At 49.8% G+C, this 23,367-nt stretch overlaps 8 protein-coding genes across 8 annotated transcripts; 4 read left to right on the top strand and 4 right to left on the bottom strand.

Annotated features, from left to right (window-relative positions):
• Positions 1 to 3,882: 3,882 nt before the first annotated feature.
• On the top strand, positions 3,883 to 4,602 carry N7516_002147 (Mg-dependent acid phosphatase; the record flags this gene model as incomplete). The annotated part of the gene is made up of 2 exons (XM_057214867.1): positions 3,883 to 4,076; positions 4,155 to 4,602. 2 exons carry the CDS (start codon positions 3,883 to 3,885, stop codon positions 4,600 to 4,602), a joined length of 642 nt encoding a protein of 213 aa, XP_057076750.1.
• A 332-nt stretch (positions 4,603 to 4,934) lies between these two features.
• On the top strand, positions 4,935 to 5,705 carry N7516_002148 (transferase hexapeptide domain protein; the record flags this gene model as incomplete). The annotated part of the gene is made up of 1 exon (XM_057214868.1): positions 4,935 to 5,705. One exon carries the CDS (start codon positions 4,935 to 4,937, stop codon positions 5,703 to 5,705), a length of 771 nt encoding a protein of 256 aa, XP_057076751.1.
• A 415-nt stretch (positions 5,706 to 6,120) lies between these two features.
• Positions 6,121 to 12,257, bottom strand: N7516_002149 (putative filament-forming protein (Tpr/p270); the record flags this gene model as incomplete). The annotated part of the gene is made up of 3 exons (XM_057214869.1): positions 6,121 to 7,638; positions 7,703 to 11,910; positions 11,966 to 12,257. The coding sequence occupies 3 exons, from the start codon at positions 12,255 to 12,257 to the stop codon at positions 6,121 to 6,123; spliced, it is 6,018 nt and encodes a 2,005-aa protein (XP_057076752.1).
• Positions 12,258 to 12,819: 562 nt separating this feature from the next.
• On the top strand, positions 12,820 to 13,701 carry N7516_002150 (transcription factor TFIIE subunit TFA2; the record flags this gene model as incomplete). The annotated part of the gene is made up of 1 exon (XM_057214870.1): positions 12,820 to 13,701. One exon carries the CDS (start codon positions 12,820 to 12,822, stop codon positions 13,699 to 13,701), a length of 882 nt encoding a protein of 293 aa, XP_057076753.1.
• Positions 13,702 to 14,180: 479 nt separating this feature from the next.
• On the bottom strand, positions 14,181 to 15,133 carry N7516_002151 (3,4-dihydroxy-2-butanone-4-phosphate synthase RIB3; the record flags this gene model as incomplete). The annotated part of the gene is made up of 3 exons (XM_057214871.1): positions 14,181 to 14,700; positions 14,851 to 14,968; positions 15,070 to 15,133. 3 exons carry the CDS (start codon positions 15,131 to 15,133, stop codon positions 14,181 to 14,183), a joined length of 702 nt encoding a protein of 233 aa, XP_057076754.1.
• Positions 15,134 to 15,588: 455 nt separating this feature from the next.
• N7516_002152 (uncharacterized protein) lies at positions 15,589 to 17,643 on the bottom strand (the record flags this gene model as incomplete). The annotated part of the gene is made up of 3 exons (XM_057214872.1): positions 15,589 to 15,885; positions 16,025 to 17,541; positions 17,601 to 17,643. The coding sequence occupies 3 exons, from the start codon at positions 17,641 to 17,643 to the stop codon at positions 15,589 to 15,591; spliced, it is 1,857 nt and encodes a 618-aa protein (XP_057076755.1).
• A 2,119-nt stretch (positions 17,644 to 19,762) lies between these two features.
• Positions 19,763 to 21,425, bottom strand: N7516_002153 (uncharacterized protein; the record flags this gene model as incomplete). Its single annotated transcript, XM_057214873.1, has 2 exons — positions 19,763 to 21,281; positions 21,340 to 21,425. The coding sequence occupies 2 exons, from the start codon at positions 21,423 to 21,425 to the stop codon at positions 19,763 to 19,765; spliced, it is 1,605 nt and encodes a 534-aa protein (XP_057076756.1).
• Positions 21,426 to 22,257: 832 nt separating this feature from the next.
• N7516_002154 (putative ubiquitin conjugating enzyme (UbcK)) lies at positions 22,258 to 22,946 on the top strand (the record flags this gene model as incomplete). Its single annotated transcript, XM_057214874.1, has 3 exons — positions 22,258 to 22,364; positions 22,457 to 22,789; positions 22,844 to 22,946. 3 exons carry the CDS (start codon positions 22,258 to 22,260, stop codon positions 22,944 to 22,946), a joined length of 543 nt encoding a protein of 180 aa, XP_057076757.1.
• Positions 22,947 to 23,367: the final 421 nt, after the last annotated feature.

Raw genomic sequence — 23,367 nt, forward strand, 5'->3', positions numbered from 1 at the left:
ACCGCCTTTAAGGTATATAACGAGGCTCAACCCCCCCTCCGCCTCTTCTTTTTTCTTCCTCAGCTTCTCTTTGCCTTCTGGCTTAGATCAAGTGTAGTAACTGTTCTTATCAGTTTAATCGCTGATAGCCCTACCTTGTAGGGCTCCGATTAATCTAATCTTTTGACACTCGTGACTTGGCCTCTGTGCCTGCATACGCCTCGTTGCACTGTGTCACTGGGCTTACACTGCCCCCGGTTGACGCGACTCATTTTTTCATCAAATATTCGGCTTGCCCGGGGGTTTGGAGAAGAAACTGTGCGAGTGCTATTATGGAACCCTACAACCCTCTACTCACTAGTAACTACATGTTGCACCATGCATTTCGACGTACTCCCTTCTGACAGGTTATAAGCCCCAGAAGCTCTATGCAACCTGACTCTTCAACCTTTAACTATGTCTCTCTTCGAAGCTGTCACTATGGTCACCATCGACATCAGCCTGCCAGGCCACCCTACCCACGAACACCTACAAATGGTGTCACCTACCTTCATACTAATGTGCTTAGTATACCATGATCGAGGACTTTCTGCAAAGATCATTTTGTCCCACAACAATCCGGTCGCCACGCGGCTAGTACCTCTCCTACAACATACACCACAAGTGCCTCTCTATTCGATGGGCCTTCAAAATGTTTTCTTCGGCCAGCTTCGCGAAGCTAAAGCTCTCAGAGCTCGTCCCAAACTCCCTCTCAAACCTCATCCCAATGCCAGCAAAAGACAACATATGTTCATGGCCCACCGCGCTCAGGTACACCCCCAGGATTAGACCTCAAGATAGCCCATAAATGGGCCCAAGTCCCCAGCTCCCAGCCCATTTCTGTGCATAAATACAGTCTTAGCAAGCGTAAAGGAGCTGATTAATGGCTGTATTTTACGTATGACCAATCTATATATAAAGTATTATTATATTATTATAGTAAGAAGTGGGAATTAAGTGAATATTATACAGATTTTAGTATCAATGCTAAGTCGATCAATTACGGAAGAGTGCATTCCAACCAAAAAAGCAAAGATAGAGAAGAATAGAGAGAGAGATGAGAGATCCTGGGGGTTCATATAGCAAAATGATCTTTATAAAGCAAACAAGATCAACAGTCTAACGATCCTTAACATGTGCCAGAGCATGTGAGATTGTAGATCGTGACATTTAGTATTATAATGCTAGATTCTATGTAAAATTACACTAAAAAGTCCCAATTTGACCTGCGGACCACGAATTCGCACCCAGGAGAATTACTGAGTATCTGCATAAAGAGAGATATATATATATTATCTAGAGGGGATTGATCGCTTTCTCTATAGTAATACTTATAGTGCCTCTATCTACTACATAAAACCTTAACAAAAATAAGTTCCTCTTATAAAAATGTAACTAAAGCTTGATAAAAGTCAAAAAAGCGGAAACTTCCATTTCCTACCATCGTTGGCTACAGCGCCAGTGCTCGCAGCATGCTGGCCTAGATATGCATTACCTTCCATATGTCAATTGATGCATTGGTAGTATGCAGCCTGACAAACCTCTCTTCGTCCCCGTTGTAGACCTTTGTGGCTTTCAGGTCTTTGTCCCCTTGTTCCTGTAAAGTCATTTAGCGATCTTCATGGCAAAATAATAATCATAAATACCGTGGGGTATCACCCTGATTTCTCAACTCTTCAATCAATTTATATTTTACTAGCTGAGGTTCGACAAAGACATGTAAGGTTTGTGTAGGCTACTAAGGGGATGTCATATTGATCTAAACAGACAACCAGAAAGGCTGCTTAGATACCATTTAAGCAGCCCTTTTCCTTGCAAATGGAAGCTCCTACATAACCCGACGAAGCCTAACAGTACCACACTACTTATTGTTGGTGCACCCTAGTGAACACAGAATTTCCAAAGTAAGTATCTTTTGAATGACTATCCATTACAAAAGTTACTGACGAACGCTAGGCTACATTTGCCGCGACGTTTGGGTGTATGAGGATGGTTTCTTTTGTAATAAATAGTAAGTACGGAATGAATTATATCTATACAAAGATGACACTGCAGGTATTAGGAGGAAACCCTACGGTTACCTAATCTATCTATATCTTGAACAGGACACCACAGCTATGAGCTTCTTTGCTACGCCTGTAGAAAACATCTTTCCTTTGTTTCGTTGCAAAAGAGCGAAAGAAGAAGAACACCATTGTCAATTCCATTGGCTTCAAGCAGCCTGAATGGAATGTTTTCTTACAATGAAACACACTACAACATATAAGTAGAGCCAACCCCGTAGGTCAACGCCGTAGGCCGACTACATCGGTGGTGTACTATCTATATTGCTGCCATGGATGATCCAGGTTTTCGTCAAGTCTAAATACTAGGTTACCAAGGCTAGCTGAACAATCGCGATTGAATATTGATCGATAGGCACTACAAATTAACTGGGAGTCTCAATAGCTTGTTGGAGAATCAACCACCTGACCGTAGACTTCACACAACCGTGCCCGGAGCACTTGCCTATCACTGACACGTGCCCATCACCGGCACACGTGCCCATCACCGGCACACGTGCCCGAATCAACCGCGTGACCGTTGAGACTTTACACACGTGCCCGAATCAACCGCGTGACCGTTGAGACTTTACACACGTGCCCGGAGCACATGCCCGGAGCACGTGCCCATTACAGGCAGTACCACCGGCAAAATGGGATACTCCGCCAGGTCCGCTGCCGCCTTGGGGGTATAAGACGGGGCCTCCCCCCCGGAAGCTCTTCTTCTTCTTTTCTTCTTCTTCCCATGGTCGTTGTTAGCTCTGACCAGATGAAGGTGCTTCTCCCTTCCCCACGCAGGGCTTCTTTTTTCCCCCTTTTTATTTTTGAACACGCGACTTGGCCTCTGTGCTTGCATACGCCTCGTTGCACTGTGTCGCTGGGCTTACACTGACCCCGGCTGACGCGACCCCTTTTTTCATCAATTATTCGGCTTGTCCGGGTGTTTGGAGAAGAAAGTTTATGGATCCCATACTATCTATATTCACTCCGCTCGTATTCGCATTTGGACCTGTTGATCCGAATACGAGCGGAGTGCACGTGCCCTTTTCTCCGCTCTATATTCTGTCTCTTCTACGCGACCTGTTGATCCGAATACGAGCGGAGTGCACGTGCCTTTTATCTCCGCTTCCGCAGCTTTCGCGCTGTCCTATTCTGGAATTACTGGCTTGGCCTTTGTGCTTTCACATTCCCTGTTGTACTTACTACTCTAGGTTAATAAGACTTATTTTTTTTCATTAAAGATTCGGCTGGCCCGGGTGTTTGGAGAAGAAAGCTATTATGTGATGCCCCTTGGGTTACGTAGTTGTCATGGAGTTCCGCTATGTCAACAGAGATATTGTGCTGTCACATCCCTCTACCTATAGGCTGTCCTCACCTGGTTTGCTACTAACTGGCCCCTGTAATTTTTCTTTTTTTGTCCAAAAATACAGGGGCCACTTAGAGGATACAATCCCCGCGATGGTTGGTCTATGTACCACTGGTTCTCTAGATGGACCTGTCTGTCGCCTGATGCGAGACACCCAGTTTATGCGCATGAGAGTGTGTCACCCCTAATCATTGTGAGCTCGTTTATTGTCTAGATGGTTTGCTGAGATTATATTGTCTGCTAACTCGCCAGTAGGTCGCATCCTGGTTGTATACTTCGCCCGGTCCCACTTTATCGATAAGGAATATATCCCAATTGGACGCAATCGTCGTTCGTGTCATATTTCACGTGCCAGTCCGGCCCTGGTTCATCCTCCGTCGCTTCTTCCATGGTCCATTTCCTTCTCGAATTCCTCCAAAGTTCCTTTTGATTCTTCGTGTGTTCTTTGTACCAAACATGGTCCGAGCTAAGCGCCAAAACACCCAGCCTTTGGAGGATTCCTCTGTGGCCCCCGAAACCTTCACCGACGGTCTCGCACTCCCAAAATTGATCGCTTTCGACCTGGACTATACCTTGTGGCCGTTCTGGGTCGACACACATGTCAGCGCCCCTGTCAAGCCACGGGACAATAGCTCCCGTGCCGTTGACCGGTAAGAATCCCCCTGATTGCCATCTGATCCTTTCGAAACCAGTCCGATTTCTAACCCCGCATTCCGTATCTGAAATAGATGGGGAGAATCCTTCGCCTTCTACCCGGCAGTTTCGTCGATAGTCTACGCCTGCAAACATCGCTCGATTCCACTGGCCCTTGCCTCTCGAACCCAGACCCCTGATCTAGCGCGCGACATGCTCAAATCCCTACATATCATCCCCACTTTCTCCGATAACCCCGCCGCGAACGCTAAGACCATCCGCGCCCTCGATTACTTTGATTTTATCCAGATCTACCCGGGAAATAAGACATCGCATTTCTCAAAGATTCAGCAGACAAGCACTGTTGCCTATGAGGATATGCTGTTCTTCGATGATGAGGCGCGGAACCGAAACGTGGAGACGGAGTTGGGTGTCACATTTTGCTTGGTGCGCGATGGGATGACGAGAGATGAGGTCGATCGGGGCGTTAGAGCTTGGAGAAAGCGTAACGGTATCAAGCCAGAGACTGCAGAGGAATCATGAGGGTCCTTGGCTGTCTTATCATGTTTCCTACGTTGGGGGATGGGGCGCTTTAGACTTGGCTTTAGATTTTAGATACCCCCGACTTGGAGTATATCACGAATGCATTTTCCTATGCTGTATCTTTCTATACCTATGGGGTATGCCAATATTTGAAACTGCATCTTATACCTTGAGACCTATCTATCCATAGATGGATCCATGCCCAAGTGGGCATTTGATGGAGCTGACTAAGAGACGTACCCCAAAAAGCGGCGCGAGTTAACTCCAAAACAGTGACACCCTGCGATCATAGATCTCCCTAAAACACACCTCCTACAACACAAATCACCAAAATGGCGACCCTCAAACCTCCAACGAATACCCACCGTTCCTCCTCCTCCTCCTCCCACAGCTCCGGCCCACCAAAAGCCCCCCTAAAAACCGACCCAACAGCCACAATCGCAGACACCGTCGTCTTCCAAGGCCGACACCCCGTCACCATCGGCGCAGGAACAGTCATCCACCCGCGCGCGAAATTCTACACATACGAAGGCCCAATCGTCGTCGACGACGGCTGTATAATCAGCGAGAAAGCAGTAATCGGCGCTCCGCCAAGCTCATCTCGTTCACCGTCACCGTCCCCATCACCGTCCAGACCAGCAAGCACAACACCCACGGAATCTGGGGCGTCGACGCCCGAGCCTAGGAAAGAGACATCTACGCGGATATCTTACTTCGTTACTGTTGGGCCGTTGGCGACGGTTGAACCCGGTGCCCATATTCATTCTTCTGCTACAATCGAGGCTCTGGCGATGATTCGTCGGGACGCGGATATCGGTGCGCACTCGAAGGTGTGTTCTGGGTGTGAAATTGCCGTTGGCGGATCTGTTGCGGAGTGGGTTGTTGTCTATGGACAGGGCCCGGGTATGCGGAGGAAGAGAGCTCGTGGTGTGAAGGAGATGAGTCCGGCTGTTGTGAGTGCGGCGCAGGTTGCGCAGACGCCTCTTCCTGGTCCTGCGCCAGCGGGGAAGGTTATTGAGGATGCGAGGTTGATGGTTTTGCAAAAGGAGAGGGAGGTACTTGGGAGAATGCTTATTCCTGCTCCTGGAGGGAGGAAGAAGTGATTTCAAGATGCTTTCGTGTCGATATTCTTGTTATTTTGAACTTGCGTTCTTCTGTGTCGAACCATTTCTTGGATACATTCTTGTCTTCTAGCAGCTTATACCCCAGTTTTCGTTTACAATGGTTACTCTATCTTCGGTGGTGATATTGGTGGTACACCAAATACTTGTAATTGAACCTTTATCAGTTGAGAGTAAGGAATAGCGACCCATAAGAACGCCACACATTCAATAGATACATACAAAAACAAAAGAAATCAAAACTGCTTTCTGCGTAGCAGGGTAAAACATGAAAAGCAATACGCCATATGGCATAAGTAGACGTAGGAACCCATTCATGAACAGGTCCACGCCGCATTTGGCAATAAGATCGAGAATACATTAATGGAATAGAAAAGCATGAAACGACGATTGCTGCTTAAGAAGAGCCTCCGCCACGAGGCTGCGGGCCACCACCGCCTCTCTGTCGCTTTCCACCACTTCCACCCTCAGTGGCAGTGTCGGGGCCATCATCACGAGAGCGCTTGTTGCCCCCCGGAATGAACTGACGGGCCGAAGCATTCAGATTCCCACGGTTGGCAGTGGGGCTCTGAGCCTGGGCAACGTTATTTTGATTTTGGTTACCACCGCGACCTTGTCCACCACGACCGCCGCGACCTCGCTGAAGGCCTGGGCCGCGCTGGTTTTGGCCCTGACCATGACCTTGCTGCTGCTGTTGGTCATGTTGCTGATGGCCGAATTGCTGGCCACCGCCGCGTCCACCACGTCCGCCTCGTGCAATAGGAAGCCCTGATTGAAGAGCTCGCATCAGGCCAGGTGGGTTTCCAGCGGGAGGTTTGCTGGGGAGAGAGGAGGCCTGCTGGGTTTGATCGGTCTGCTGAGTTTGGCCGAACGGGTTGGCTGGCGCTGTGGGCTGTGCCTCACCTTGCTGAGGGGTAGAAGGTTCGGCAGGCGCAGTGGGAGGCGCGACTTGCCCTGTTGGAACATTCGGGGCTGCTGCCGCAGGAACAGAGGCCACCGCAGGGGCCGGAGCCGGAGCAGGAACTGGGGCCGAGGGAGCTGTAACTGGGACTTGCGGCGCAGCTAGAGTTGGGGTGGGAGCAACAGGTTGGACTGGGGTTGCTGCTGGGACGGGCGGCTTAGCAGCTGGAACCGGGACCGGTGCAGGGCGAGCGGTCTTTGCAATTTCCCATACTTCCACAACGGGCTTTTGAGGAGTTTCCGTGGCAGCCTTTGATACCACATCAATCTTGGCATTCGCAGTTCGGAATCTGGTGTCAAGCATGCTGAGACGGGCAGCTGTTTTCTTTTCGACAAGTTCGACAGCTGAGCTGACCTTCTCCTTCATTTCATTCTCATGGGCCTTGATCAAGGCCTCCCTTTCCTCAGTCGACTTCTGTTGCAGTCCAGCCAGTGCGGCTTCATTGGCTCCAGAGGCTTGGGCTTCTTGTTGGAGTTTTTGTTGCTCGCGTGCTACTCCACCACGTATGTTGTTGCGGACGATGGTGCGAATAGTCTCATGCTTCGCGACCAGCTCTCTTGCTTGAGCGTCTGTCAACTCGGGAATAGTAAATCCGGCAAGCTCAAACGGTTTGGACGGCGTTGCAGGGGTTGCATCCGGGCCCGCACCTGGTGTTCCAGGTGTGGGTTGTTCACCAGCGGACAGTTTCTCAATTTCTTGACGGTGAGCAGCCTTGACCTCGTTCAACTTAGAGTTGTACATATCCTTGAGGCGGTCCGCGCGTTCTTTGATCTTCGTATCTTGTTCGCTGGTCTGGGTCGCCAGAAGTCCATCCTTCTCGGCAAGAGCTGCCTCGAGTCGCTGGATCTTCTGTTCAAGTGCTTGTATCTTTTGAGCGTCACCAGGACCAGGGATTTCGATGGTCGCAGTTGGGAATTGTGAAGCCGGGGTAGCGTTGACGGGGGGGTTCTTCTTCTGTATTAGGAGTAGGTGCAGGAGCAGGAGCAGGGGCAGGGGCAGGTGCAGGCGCAGGTGACACATTGGCTGGCGCCTCTGCCACCTTGCTCTTCAATGCCTCCAATTCGTTCTTTGTAGTCTGAAGTTCCGTTTGGATGACCTCTTTCTCCTGCAAGGCCACATTGAGCTCATCTTGCTTGGCCTTAACACGTGCGCTAAGGTCCTTAGAGCGTGCCTTGAATTGCTCTGTGAGCTTGGATCGCAATTCATTGGCGCGATCGTCGGAATTCTGCTTGAGCTGCCCTGGGAACTCGGCGACTTGAGCCTGAAGTGACTCGATCTGGGTTTGGAGAGCTTCCCGCGCGGACACAGCCTCGGTCTTTTCGTTTTCGAGGCTCGTGAGCTTCTCCTTCAACTCTTGCATTTCAGTAGGATCGACACGGTCGTACTTTTGAAGGATGTTCTGAATACGCTGTTGGTATCGATCACGATCGGCCTGTAGAAGCTGCATTTCTCCATCCTTGGCTTCAATCTGGCTCTCCAACTCGTGGATCTTGGTCTTGAGGGGTTCAATCTCCTGGACCAGCTCATTCTCACGGGTGACCTTTTGATCACGCGCGGCTTCGGTCTGTTTCAGTTGGTTTCTGAGAGTGGCGTTGCTTTCACGGAAAACGTTGAGCTCGTTGATAGTCTCCAGCAGCTTGCTGTGATTCAATGCGTTGTGGTCACTATCAGCCGCAGCACGGCGCTGCTGCTCAAGCTTGAGGCGGGTCTCATCAAGCTGGGACTGCGTGTAGTCGAGTTGTTGGTTGAGTCGCTTGCTTTCCTGGGTGGAAAGGTGGTACTGGACCTCCACAATTTCCTTCTCACGGCGCAGGAACTTGATGACCTCCTGGAGGCCCTCGAGATTGGGGGCCCCCTGTTCGCCCTCCTGCTCATCATCCGAAACATTCATTCGGTCCTTCTGCAGGGACGAAATCTGGCTGGTGATATTCTCCAGCTGAGTGTGAAGCACGGAATTCTGGTGGAGAACCTCCTCCCGACGCTTCTGCAGTTCAGAGAGCTCACCCTCGTACGTGGCTCGTTGTTCTGCCCAGCTTTGCTCTTTCTGAGACAGATCCGTCTTGTAGCCTTCGGATTGGGTTCGCAGCTCAGCGACGTCGAGCCTGAGCTTGTTACTCTCTGCACGAACAACCTGTAGATTCTTCGCTGCCTCGGCGTGCTTAACAAGCTCAGTTTCGTAGTTCTGTTGAGCATGCTTGGCGATTTCGGCCTGCGCATTCAGGTCCTCCTGATGGTACTGTCCAGCCGTGACATGTCGTTCATTGTCGGCCTTGAGGCGAGTAATCTCCGACTCGAAGTTGGCCTTCTGCTCTTCCAGGCGACGTGTCGCCTCCGCTTGCTCTTCACGGAGCTTGGTCATTTCAGCATTGGAGGCGGACAGTTCAGCTGAAATCTCTTCAATGCGAGTGTCGAGGTCTTGAATCTTAGCGTTCTTCTCCTCAACAAGACGATCGGTCTCTTCGCGGTATTGATCCTGTGTCTCCGTGGCTGACTCGAGGCGTTCTTCACTAGCTTGGCTGATGGCCTGGTAATCCTCAGCCAATTGCTTGGCGTGTTCGAGTTCACCCTTGGCCAACTCCAGGTCGCGCTTCAATTCGGAAACTTCAATTGAAAGTTCCTGCTCCCGTGAGAGGCCGTTTCCTTCGCCAGACTCCTGACCCTCGGTAGGTCCCTCGGTGGTACCAGCAGATACGCTTGGTCTCGAGTTCAAGACTTGCAGACGTTCTTCGGCACTCTTCAGCTCAACCGCGAGCTCATCCACACGGGACTGGAGGTGATCCCGAGTGGTCTTGGCGGCAACTAGCTCTTCGCGGACAGCGCTCAAGCTAGTGACCAAATCGTCAATTCGTTTTTGTGATGTCTCCTGCTCATACTCTCGGCGCATGCTAGCCTTCTTGGATTCCTCCACTTCATCATTGAGCTTACGCTTTGTTGATTGCAGTTCGGTTTCGAGCGACTCGACGCTGGCCTGGAGTCGGCGTCGGCTCTCAGAGTCGGCGTGTTCACGCTCGTTGAGAATGGTCTGAAGGTTTGCGTTCAATGAGTCCAGACGACTGCGCTCGTTCCGCAAATTCTCGGTATCATCAATGAGCCTCTTCTCGATATTCTTCCAAAGATCCTTCTCGGCCTTCAGGTTGGCATTTTCTCTCTGAAGGCTCTCAACAAGACCCTTAGCCTCCACGAGGTCTTCAGCAGCTTGCTGGGTGCGGAGATCTTGTCGATTAGCATTCTCGAAGAGAGCAGAATAACGCTTTTGGATCTCGGTATTCTCATTCTTGAGCATATTGAAGTTACTCTGCAGAAGCTCCGCACGTTGAGAAGCAGCAGCAAGCTGGCTGCTTGACCGACTGATGTCAGACATAAGCTCACTGTTCTTACGCGATAGCTCATTGACCTGCTGGCGCAGTGCTTTGTGGTCTGTCGTGGTTTCTTCACGGAAAGTATCGAAATGGGCTTGGACCTTCCGGAGCAACTCAGCGTAGTCAGGTCCTGAGGTATCCATACCTCCCTGAGGAGCAGCACCAAGAGGCATGGACTGCGAGAAGACAGACTGTTCGTCAACGGTTGGCTTTCGGTGCATGAGCATACTGCGGAATGTGTCGCGCTCCTTGACGTAACTCTGCATCTGTGTGCTGAGGTTCGTAATCTCATCGCGGTTTGTTTGCGCGCGGATCCGCAACTCCTTCAGCTCGTCAAATTCTGCCCGTCGCGTGGCTTCTTTGGCTTGTGCCTCTTCACCCTCCTGCTTGTCACCAAGTTCTCTCAGCATACGTCGGAGAGTGTGGTTCTGCTCCTGGAGTTCGTGAAGATCCTTGAAAGTTGTGAGGTGTTTGCTGATAAAGCGGCCGGTTTCATTGAGATCCTTCGCCGACTCTTCGACTTCGCCTCGAGCGATTTTCTCGAGCTCCTCGCGGTCGTATTCTTCGCCATGTTTTGCGAAAGCAACCTCCAGGACGAGAACCTTGACTTCAGCGCTCAGATCGCGAAGTTGCTGACGTAGGATGTCGCCCTCACGAGCCAAGCCCTCGACTTGGCCTTGCCATTTCCTGGCTTCCTTGAGGGCGTTATCCCGCTCCTTCCCGGCCGTTTCAAGGAGAGTAGACATCTCTACTACGGCGTGGTCGAGACGGGTTTGTTCTGCTCGTCCCTCCTCAATTTCAGGTCTGGTTGAATCAAGTTCAAGAACCATCTCATCAACGGTATTGCGTAGTTCCTGGCAGGTTCTCTGCTCAGCTGCAAGAGCGGTGCGCATTCTGTCGTACTCGGAGTACATCTGGGTGACATTCATTCCACCCTTACCACGAGATGCGCGGGGTGAGAACGAGCCAGTAGGAGTGCCAGCACGCATGATGCTTGATCGCAGAGGTGTACTTGGTGCACCTCCATTGAGAGAGACAGCGGGGCTTGCTGATCTTCCTCTAGCAGGTTCAGACTCAAGCTGGCCAACAAGTGCCTCGAGCTCGCCAATTCGACGCTCCGCAGCTCCCTTGTCGTTGGACTCCGTCTCAAGCTCCACACGGAGGCGCGAAATTTCCTGTGCTGCATCATCCTTTGTCTTTTCGAGAGCAAGTTGGCATTCTTGCACCCGCTGCTTGGCCGTCTGGGCAGCAGATCCTTGTAGCTCGGCCAATCGATTAGAGCTGTCAAGTTCAATGCGGAAGGATTCGGTTGCTTGGATGGCTTCCTCCTTCAATTGATGAATGCTAGCCAGAGAGGTTTCGTATCGCTGCTCTGTTTCGTCCAGACGACTCTTGAGCGAGTTCTCACTTCGGCGAAGAGAGTCAATTGTCGAATTTGCCTCTTCGTTCTCTCGCTGGAGCTCAGAGATCCGAGCACCTTTTTCTTTGCGGAACTTGATGTATTCAGCGGATTTCGTCTTGAGTTCGGTCTCGAACCATTCGTTGTTCTTTTTGGTGAGATCCAGTTCTTGTTGAAGGCTCTGTTCGCGGAAGCGGGCACTGGCAGATGCCGCGTTGGAACTTTGGAGACTCTGCTCCACGGTGGAGAGTTCACGTCGTAATTCGATGGTCTTCTTGTGTTGAAGCGAGAGCTCCTCGGCCAATTTGTCGTAGGCCGCAGATTTCGATTCGAGCAAGCCCAATGTGTCTCTGTTGGATGCCTCCAGAGATGAAATACGCGCTTTCAAAGACGTGGTTTCGGATTCGTTAGACGTGGACGAGGATTTCAGTGTAGAGATCTCCGTCTCGAGTGAGGAACGGGCAGTTTCTATTCGATGTTAGAAGGGAGCTCGTCAGTAGGAACAAAAGATAGAGATATATACCAGCTTCATGCAGCTTTTTCCTCAAATCGGCGACTTCTGCGTGTCCCTTCTCCACACTGACTTTCAGAACCTTGACTTTCGACTCATTGCTGCGCACGGAATTCTCAAGCTCTACCTCCAAGCGAAGCTTGTCAGACTTGAGCTCATCGTATTCATGAGCCTTATTATTGATTGATTCTAAAAGTTGATTGACAAGCTCCACAGTTGGGGCCTGCCGTAAGGTCGTGAGGGTCGATTCTGGAAGCGCATAGTGAGACGATAGGTAGGGTAGTTGGATGGCAGTTTCAGCCATGTTGTCGAACGAGTAACAGCACAGAGCTGTCGTGGCGGATAAATCAAGAAAAGCAAGTATGAGCGGCGCAAGCTAGAGCTGGGTCCTCGAGGACGGGCGCGCCGTGTACTGTTCACAGACAAGTACACACAGCGCTGGCCGAAGGACCTCAGGTCATGACGATGTGAACAAACAAAATGCGTGTCTTCTAAGTCGAGAAGACGAAGAATTGAATGGAATGGTAATTGGAAGAAATGGTGGTGAGGTGACTTCAAGGGCGTCTGAGATCCATTTCCGCGCTTTGGGTTGCTGAGCTTCAGCACGTGACATTCTTTGTCTGGCCTTCAATCTTTTAATAGCCACTCTGCTCGAAGCTTAACTGCTTGACTAGGCTGTCCTCATTATCTACGCAGCTCTTTTCGGGTTTGTTGTACTCCGTTCTCTCAGGCAAATACTCACGATACACATACCAAGAGTTGTTTGAATCTTCCAGCCCGATCAAGGTCAACTCAAGTGGTTGCCATCTCAGCTCAGTTCTATTCTTCTCTTGAGTCTCAGTGATCTCCGATCCTTCGTCGCAACCATGTCGTATCTTCAAAATCAGCTGAAAAGCTTCAACGCTAGTGTCGTGGAGTCGGCAAACCGCATGCCCACGCAGCGACGTGTGGTCAGTAATCAACCGGTCTCTGCTAGCAGTTCCCAAGTCCCATCGTCCGCACCGACCCCGTCATCGTCTACCGAGATAAAAAAGAAGCGTCATGACCCGGATATCGTCTACTCTCAGCCGGCCAACACAGGCACGGGCAAGGATATCATGACGCAAGTGCTGTTTGCGATCGAGCACATGAAGAACAAGAACATTGCGCTGAAGTTCTCGGATATCATCTCATACCTGTCACTCCAGCATCGTGCTCATGACCAGGCCTACGTGCAGGCTCTTCGGAGCATTCTTCAGATACACGAGAAGGTTGAGTTTGACCCGAGTGGCGCGAACGGTGAGGGCACATTCAGGTTCCGCCCACCTCACAACATTCGAAACTCGGAGCAACTCCTGAAATATCTCCAAACTCAGACTACTGCGGCGGGTATGAGTGTTCGCGAACTCAGGGAGGGCTGGCCCACCGTCGAAGAAGAGATCAATCAGATGGAGAAGGAGGGGAAACTGCTTGTGACTCGAAACAAGAAGGATGACCATCCTAAGATGGTGTGGCCTAACGACCCGTCCCTGATTGAACACTTCGACGATGAGTTCAAGCAGATTTGGGACAAGATCAAGGTTCCCGATGTGAATGTAGTGAAGGAGGAATTGGACAAGTTCGGTATCACACCCACCAACAAGAACAAGGTGCTTGGTCCGCGTGTCATTGCGCCGTCTAAGAAGTCCAAGAAGCCACGTCGAAGTGGAAAGACCACCAACACTCATATGACGAGCATTCTCAGGGACTACTCGCATCTCAAACGGTAAGTGAGTTGTCCAAGGATGTCGCACCGGTCTCACTTTCCTCGGTTCCGCATCAGAAGTTCCTTTGATACAATGATTGTTTTGCATTGCTTTGGCGTTTGGGGAGATGCATGCGGCCCGACTGTCGTGGCATGGAAACTCGTTCATTGTTTTTACATTTGCTTCGACGGCATTGACATTTGTACACTACACGCAGAAAATGATAGATACCCAAATAATCAAATAATCAATTCCATTTCACCCTAGCTATATATGTAGCGAACGTTCCCTTGTGCATTCATGTAGCCAGTGAATCTACCATCTCTCTACAACTCATACTCGCACCCACGGAAGACACAAGTCTATCCATATTTGCATCAATTCGTCTAACAAAAAAAGGTATCCAAGAGAAGGCGTAGTGATGTACAAAGTACCCCAAAGCACACGACCCAATAAAAGCGATCGGAACACAACAACCCATAGATCAAATACAAGCCCACCGCTCAATGCTTCCCATTCGCAGCACCAGTCCCCTCAACACGATCCAAATAAAGCACCAAATCCTCAATAGTGCAGACCTTAATACCCCACTTCTTTCCAAATCGCAAACATCCATCCCGACGCATCATACCATTATTCCCCCCAATCTCCGCAACACCCTCAACAATCTCCCCATCCTCAACAAGCTCAGCAATCACACCAGCCGGCGCTTTACCGGCAAGCTTACAGAAATCGACCGCAGCCTCGGTGTGACCCGTTCGCTCGCGCACGCCGCCAGGACGCGCCTGCAAAGGGATGATATGGCCGGGCCGGCGGAAGGAGTCGATCTGCGCTGTGGGTGAAGCGAGAGTGCGACATGTCAGTGCGCGGTCCTCGGCGGATATACCTGTTGTCACGGAGTCGTCGCTTGAGTCGATTGTGACTGTGTAGGCCGTGCACTTCGGGTCGGTGTTCTCGGTTACCATTTGTGGGAGCGCGAGGCGGGTGGCGAGGTCCGGGGTGATCGGGGCGCATATTAAACCGCTGTGTTTTCGAATTTGTTAGCAATGTTTCAATTGGATTTTGGGTTTGGATTGGCGCATTGTCTTCGTGGGTATGGGTGTGCGTGTGCCATCCCGGGGAGGGGTCTTTGTGGACTGTCCCGCCGCTGGCTTGGTCGGGTGGTGCTCTTACCTTGTATAGCGCACCAGGAAGGCCATCTGGGCGGCTGTGATGGACTCGGCGGCGATAATTAGGTCACCTTCGTTTTCGCGGTCTTGCGAATCGAGGACAATGATGAATTCGCCATTCTCTGTAGCTCTTCGTTAGTGGTTTGGTCTGGTCGGAGGGCGCCGTGAGTAGCTGGATGCTCGTTTTGGTGAAGTCGATTTCCTGTACGGAAAGATCACTTACTAAATGCTGCGATTGTATCCTCAATTGAGTCGAATTGCTGTGCGATTTCGGTGGGGGAAGGCATTCTGGTTTCTTTTTTGCCCCTCAATGAGGAACGTGAGGATGAGTAGTTGAAAGTGCGCGGGATGCAGGAGATATGGTTTGATAAGAGGATGAAGAATTAATCAAGAGCAAGAATACAGGAATACTCGAATTGGACTAGAACCCAGAAACAAGCAGGATATTAGCAATTTGAGTCATTAGCTGACAAGAACATTAGAAATGCCTGTGATCTCGGCGCGGGGGAGCCGAATTGCGGACCTGCCGATTGCTAAGCCTCGGACTGTTAGAAAAGGCAAGTCCCCCTCCAAGGTCTCCGAGGTCAAGGAATTTCGTTAATTCCGCATTACTTTCCAAATAGACAGTATGTTCTATAGTTTACTGCTTGGAAATAGATATTAACTCATGTTTCCGAATCTCCGAAGAGTCCGACCCCACTAGAACTGGGTATCCATATGCAATTGATGTATGAAAACTATATCAGCCAAGCCATTGATTGCCCATCCATCGGACCTCATCCGCCTGTCTCTCAAGCGTACGGCGCATATAATCCCCATATCCCTGCTCTTTCTCCCAATCGTCACGCCGTCTATGCCGCATCTCTTCGCGTGTAGCTTCATCGACTTCCGCATGCATAAACACTTCATCGTCTTCATCAATTTCTTTCTCATCAAGCAATTCAGGAATGGAAAATTTGACACGACCAATTCGCTCTCCAGTCCAGATAAGTAACTCGTCTCCAGTGAGATTCCCACCAGTGGGGGAGAACCTTGCGGGCTACCTCGTTATTGCCCGGCGATTGAGAAGGCCAGAGCCCACGTGGCTGCTGGTCTTCTTCTGTCTGTGGGGTTGGCTGTTGGCTGCGACGACCGAATGGGATCTCAGGCTGGGAGGTATTGATATTCCACCGTCGCACTTCTGAACGACCATTTCGTTCGGTCCACTTGATGTTCCCCTCGGCGTCGGAAAAGACGATGCGATTCCCGTGCGATCCCACTGAAAGTAATTTGGAACTGGCGGCACTTTGACGGTTATTGTATTCTGGGTACAGGTTAGATGTCGTGTTGGAAGGGCTGTGATCTTCTTCCGGGACTGGTTTGAGATTATAGAGTTCCAGCGAGCCTCGTCCGTTATAATCTCCGCATGCCACGACGGAATGTGACTCGGGGTAGGTGGAGTCTGAGAAGACGGGGAATCGAGGAGCTGGTGCTGAGGCGAGACCACATAGTCGACCGCCGGAATGGACTGTGGTCTGTAGCCGAGGGAAGTAGCGGCGGTCATAGCATAAGATGCTGGGGAAACGTCCTGCAAGGAGAATTGTATTCACATGGGGAGCTGGCGGGTGCAGGATGGAAAGAGGGCCAGGTTGAAACAGTGGTGCGTAATTTGCTCCTTTATCTGAGGGTTCTGGACTGCGTATACGAGTAGGTGGCTGTCCATTGGATTGGAGTTGTAACAATGGTGAATCAGAGTGTGCGAACATGCCTAGTTTGGGGGCATTCGAGCTGACTACCCGCTCGCATCGCGAGCTGATTGCCTCTTCTTCTTCGACAGCCGACAGCCTGGAGTCATAGATATGTAGACTGAGTGTGGTGGCTAATGTCAAGGGCACTGAGTAATCTGTCTCCTGGGAGAGGGCAAAAATCGACCAGGGATAGCGCTGCTGCGAAATCACTTTTAATGTCTCCAGGTCCACTTCATTTAGAACATTCCCGATTGCCAGATAGGCTCTTTGTCGTAGAGAATCCACGCTCACTCCCTCGCCTAGATTTATAAACTCCAATGCAGCCTTCGAGGGAGAACGATCCCGACGACCAGACAGGTTGGTCATGAGAATTCCAGGCTCGCTGACTCCAAGAATCTTGCCTTTACTTGCTTGAGAGCCAACTGAGTGGGAATGATTCAGATCCCAGATACAGACGCTGCCATCTTCAAGCGGGGCAACGATCTTGTTCTGTCTGGCTGCACTCCAGTCTTTGAGCAGTCCCATACCTTTGACCTCGTAGGACTGCCCTCGTTTTCCTTCCCCCTTACGGACCATCGGCTGCTCGACCCATGATAAAGATATGGGTCCGTGGCGAGCAATATATTCCGAATACCAATCCACATGCTCCCCCTCAGCTGACGAGTCCCATTCCGCTGCAGCCCTCGCCCTCTCACTCCGAGACACTTCCCGGGTATCCTCAGAGTCTTCGCTCGCTAGTGGAACAGAGGGCTGGATGATATCAAGTAGCGACTCCTGCCCTAATATTGACAATGCAACAGTCGCGTCGCCAATCACACTCTCCGAGGGTCTGGCAGCAGAGCGGGCAGCCTGCCGAGCAGCCCATGATTGTTCATAGCAGTGTAATCTCCATTGATTATTATCACGGGCGAGAGCAAAGAACTTTTTTGATATAAATTGAAGTTGGACCTTTTCTCGCGGAGCGAGGTCTGGTTATCGCACTATCAGTTCTCAGTCGAAACGGGTGCGGGGAAGGTCCGGGGCTTACGGTCGATGATTTTCGACAGAATCTCTACCGGCAACTTATCCATGGAGAGGGATCAGCCGCATTGAGAGCAGCCTGAGGAGGGGATGTCAACGGGGATGTCGACCTCTTGAACAAAATTCTAGACCCTTTTTTTTTGTCGACTTTTCCCCGCGATCTGCACTCCAGATCGTCACGTGGATTCAATTGGCATGGGTTGAAGGGGCTAGATTTCAAATTGATTGAGGGTACATATGTTGTATAAGTGTATATAAGTATATATAAAAATGGTGTTTCATTCATTGAGTGATGGGGTTGTGACGTTTGGAGGGGCACGACTGAGACAATCTCAGAGCGAACAGGCTCGGGAGGGCTTTCCGATATAGGGTCCACCGTTATAGAATTCGTCTGGAGAGATATTAATATATTAATTGAGAGAACATTCTGATATCTTCCACGGCACAGCCACCCCGGAACACGGAAACTGGACTAAAAATATATTGGAATTGCCTTATAGGGACTCGTGAATATCCGCTCGATATCACATGCTATATATTATATACTCTTTGTTATAATTGGGATTATATTCTGATAAAAAGTGGCATAACAAGTGACATAAATTCATAAAAACGAGCCCTATTTTACTCTTAGAAGCTTTAGAAGCTAGATTGTTTGCACTCTCAACTTTCAACGTATCCAGCCTCTCCGGTGTTCTCTTCTCCAAAAGCATCTCTATAAACCAATAGACCTTAGACCTCAAACAGATACTGAGACAGCCACCATATATCTGCTACATATCCCGTTTTGTCAATCGTCGAGGGCTTTTTAACTCTTACATCAGATAAAGCATTATCCCATGCTCGAGCAAGTTTCCACTTATTTGACCTCTTCCTCTAGGAATGGAAATCGTTCCCGTAAACCAGGTATACCGCGTCAACCATTGAGATGAGCACTTCGGTCGCTCATTTTGAATTGTCAGGTACACATTCCTCTCACAAATTCTGGATAGGCTCGTAATGGGTCCGCCACAGGTGTTCACGATTTTCACCTTGATCATCAAACACCATACATACTACCGATTTTAGAGAGCCGATAATCCTGAAAAGCTTTAGCTACCCGTGCTGTCTGACATAGCAGTGACTGTCGAGTATCGTGATCTAGCGCAAGGATCTCATCCAAACATAGTGAGTCCCCTTCCAGGATCCAGCTAAGAGAAGAGGGGTTGAGAATTGCCCATCTTCCACTCGCGGGGTCACTAAAGCATCGATGGCAGACAATGTATCGCGTGCTAAAGCTAAGAATGCGACTTCATTCTGGATTCGCACAGAATCTTCCAAATCCACATTATTCTTGGGGATTCGTAATACCAATTTTGAGATCCCTGTTGGGATTGCCGATGTATAACTAGAGCTAGGGCTTTGGAACCCCACTCTTTCCCAGCGATACCTCTGTAAGCGGCTGATGAAGGTGAATGAGCTAGGCATGATGGTTTTTCGCCTTTTCGAGGTCCTAAATCTTAGATTGTTCCTTTTTATCTACAGATAATAAAACAATTGTTAGTAAGTGCCGTGATATCAGTATCGCACTTGCGCTAACCTCGAGGACCATGTTGATGCCGGACAGGGATTGTTCCAAGATTGTGACAGCAAACAGAGAATTGTAAATTACTACAATTTGGGCGCAGCACGCTATTCCAGATAAAGCCCTAGATCCTTCCTTGGTGAACTCATTCGGACTACTCGACATGGACCAAGGCGTGATCTTTTGTCTCAGTCGCTGTGCTATAACCTAAGAAGCCAATTGCATCCATCGGTGTAGAGAACGGAGCAATCACCGTATCACCAATATTTTAGATTACATTTAAAACGGGGATTTAGAACTTCAACATGGTAGTACTATACCTGGGCATATTCCCGCTCCGTGATCTTTTTACACCGGCTACAACAATAATATACGAAAATATGGATAGGCGTCTATAGACAAGTATATTGCTGAAGCTATATGCATCTTGGAAATAGAAAGGTTTGAATGATATGAAGTGTTATTTTCCCACGGCCAAACTCCAGCCCGGCCCAAACCCCCACCATCAATCAGTCATGACTCGTACATTTGAAAATAAATTATGTAGGCAGAAGCGTAAAAAAAAACAGAAGATAGTAGTCCACAGAGAGAGGGCAGATACACCGCTACTCGTCCGGTCTAAAGACGGCATCTTTACAGAGGATGGCCACCTTCTTAAAGAAACGTCGCCATTCAAGTGGATCACCTTTGATTTTGATGAATTCCACTTCGAATAACCCTTCTGAGACACACTCAATAAGCACCTTACCTTGAAGCGGACACATCCTGCCATCCTTGGCAATCACCCGAATCATGGCAGAAGTATCTCCAGCACCAATAGCAGGGACACTCGGAACTGGAACCCCAAGTCGGTGAAAGGCCTCACATATGAGAGGCACGAGGAGTTTGAGTTCCCAGGCAGAATAGAAACGCGTCATTGAGCGAGAGGGGATAATGTCCTGGAACTTTTGCGCGTTTTGGGTTCGGCTCACAGGCACCGAAGGCTGCTGTGAGAACTGCGACATAGAAGGCTCATCCTCAAGGTGACCTGCTATCGCTGCATCCTGAGAGGCAAACTTCTTCCCAAAGGGCTGGGTTGAAGAAAAGACATCGGCATTATGGGGACTGTCCCAGTCCATCAACATGCCACCGCCCAACATCTCTGGCTGTGTCGAGGAGAACCCTGCATTTGCACCACCATCATCCCCGTCCATGTCCATGGGGTCAAAGCTGCGACTCGAGCCCTTCCCGGATTGGGAAAGAGGATCTTGGCTGAAATCGATATGAAGCGATTCAAACATCGAGGTGGCAAGATTGATCGGATCTCTCAACTTGCCATCGGTGGAGAGGTATTTGTTTGCGCGGGTGTACCAAGGATGCCTTCGGACATCCTCCAGCGAGAATCGCTTCTGGGGATCTACAGTCAACATACCACGCAATAGTGATAATGTAGCGGGTGGTAACTTCTGCCAGAGCTCATCTGTAGTCCTCGCCTTGGTCGCAACGTATTCATGGTACTCGAAGCTATCGTCCGTCGGGCTATCCCACGGCGTGTTCCCGGCCAACAAGACGAAAAGCACGATACCACAAGACCAAATGTCGACTAGGTCCGGATGATAACCAACTCCTTTGTTCTGACCTCGGGTACTGCTGCTAATTACCTCGGGTGCAATATATGGTGGACTGCCACAGAATGTGGTCGAGAGTTTTCGCGTTCCCTTGTACTCGAACAGCGCCGCCAACCCGAAGTCGGCGATCTTGAGAATCCCGTCGCCGGTCAAAAGCATATTCTCGGGCTTGATATCACGATGACCGACGCCCTTGGAGTGCATAAAGCTGACAGCACTGACAAGCTGCGAGAAATAGACATGGGCGATATCCTCGCCCACGCCCTCGTCAGCTTCGATCTTGTCGAAAAGATCTCCGCCTTCGGCCAACTCCATTGCGATCCAACGCCACACATCGTCCTCGCCCGTCTGATAGAAGCTGATAATATTCCCATGGCCCGAGACGTGTCTGTGTACCGTAACTTCCAGTTGTAATTGTCTTGCGCTGATCTTCCCATGTCGTGCGGCGTAATCTTTGTGGATGTACTTGACGGCGAAGACGGGGTTCTCTGAGTCTAACGGGCAGGCTTTTTTGATACTAAATGGTTCCAATCGCGTTAGATATGGCTGTTCCATACTATGGATCTTGTTCTTACCATGCATAGGCACCTTGACCGATAGTCTTGGACACGATGCGAAACGGCACATCGTTCGGAAGCGGGGCCAGCTGCGAATGCTGCATTTTGAGAAAACTCACAGGAAGTTCAGTGAATGTGAGTAGATGTAACCGGGATATACACGAAGCGACAGGAAGTAAATTAAGATTAAAAAGGCATAATGAGTGAGAAACAAGATAGGCTGAGATGTGTCGCGTCGAAGCAAGGGTAGCGAAACGCGGGACAAGACGCGGACCACTTTATCCTGATCGGGTAGTCTGTTGACAAAAGGCACAATACAAAAGTAGAGACTAGAGAGTGATGGAGGCGATAGCTACAACTCGATGTCGTAGAGATAACTACTACTCTATACGAAATATGCAACTATATACTACACTCCAGTATTATACTACATACATATGCTATTAATACCTTGAAACTGCAGACCCGCAGTTGATTTCGATCGCACTAACATTGCCAGATCGGTTATTTAATTAGTTAACTATGTGTATCTACATTTATTTTGATTCAATTGTATTTATATTTATGCTCAGTTATATATGGCCTCAATACATGTATTATATACAATATATTCAATTATAGACGGACATCCATTTTCTTTGAAGACAACTGAACAAGTAAAATTGACTTAAGCGGGGTTCGTGTTGCCCGGGGCGTCAAGGGCCCCAAGTAAACAAATCCTCTATTTTCCTCTTTGTTCACTTCTTGTTCATTTCACACAAATAATTCCTCCCTCCTTTCTAAACATTCGCAAGTTTTCCCCCGTGGCTCATTGTTACGGATCCGGCGTCATTCCAAACCCTCGTGCTACTGTTACCAGCATTCCACAAACAGGAATCCACAAATTTCACATTACTATTTCTTAAGAAACTCGATCGCCTCACCTTCCGATCCACAATGGACTACAGCATGGAGGACACGCAGAATTCAGCGCCCGATGCGCAACAAGCTAGCAAGCTGAACCCCTCGGGTCAAAAAAGCGACACCCAGAGCGTGACCAAACGGTTCGTCCCCCTCAGCACCTACCAACAGCTCGACAATTCAGTTTGCCATTTGCGATTACATATAGCTAACCCAATCCATTTTATCTATACAGCCTACAAGCTGAGCTTATGCAACTCATGCTCTCTCCCTCGCCCGGCATCTCCGCCTTCCCGGACGCAGACGGAAACCTCCTCTCGTGGACGGCAACCATCACCGGTCCGACCGAGACGCCCTATGAGGGCCTTAATCTCAAACTCTCCTTCGCATTCCCTAACAACTACCCCTACTCTCCCCCAACAGTCCTCTTCAAGACTCCGATCTACCACCCCAACGTCGACTTCTCCGGCCGCATCTGCCTCGATATCCTCAAGGACAAGTGGAGTGCCGTCTACAACGTATCGAGTGTTTTGCTCAGCTTGCAAAGCTTGCTGGGCGAGCCTAACAAGTACACATCCCCTCACATCCCCCATGACTTCCATCAACCCTAACATTGAACCAGTGCGAGCCCCTTGAACGCCCAAGCAGCCGAGCTTTGGGACTCGGACCAGGCGGAATTCAAGCGCCACGTCCTCGCGCGGCACCAAGATCTGGACGATGAGTAGATTCATGGATTTGATACCTTTTTTTCATTCTGCATCGGCGTCGGTTGGCCCTGTCGTCCATTTCCTGGGCGGTGGGATCGTGCTGCAAATGCATAGCGGGCCTGGTTTGGGCCCGGGAGTTTCTGGTTTGCTTGGTCATGTCCGTTTCTATCTTTGTTCCTATTGTTACTACGTTACTAGTACCTCTGAGACTCCGCATTCAGGTACAGGTGTGAGAAACTGTTGCCCTTGGGATCCTCGGGCGGTTCCTTCTCGTTTCATTTCTTCTGGTTATTGCTCCTAGGGCGGTAGATCTATTCATTGTTGGTGTCGTTGTAGATCAATTTGATCTTGTGCACTTTGCTTCTAAGATTGTATGGTACAGTCAACGCGTGTCTATTATCCTCCGAATAAAGTGTAGAAGACTCAGAAAACTCAGTTG

The sequence above is a fragment of the Penicillium verrucosum genome (assembly GCF_028828655.1).
Source record: "Penicillium verrucosum strain IBT 35672 chromosome Unknown utg000001l_segment0_segment0, whole genome shotgun sequence".
NCBI lineage: Eukaryota > Fungi > Ascomycota > Eurotiomycetes > Eurotiales > Aspergillaceae > Penicillium > Penicillium verrucosum.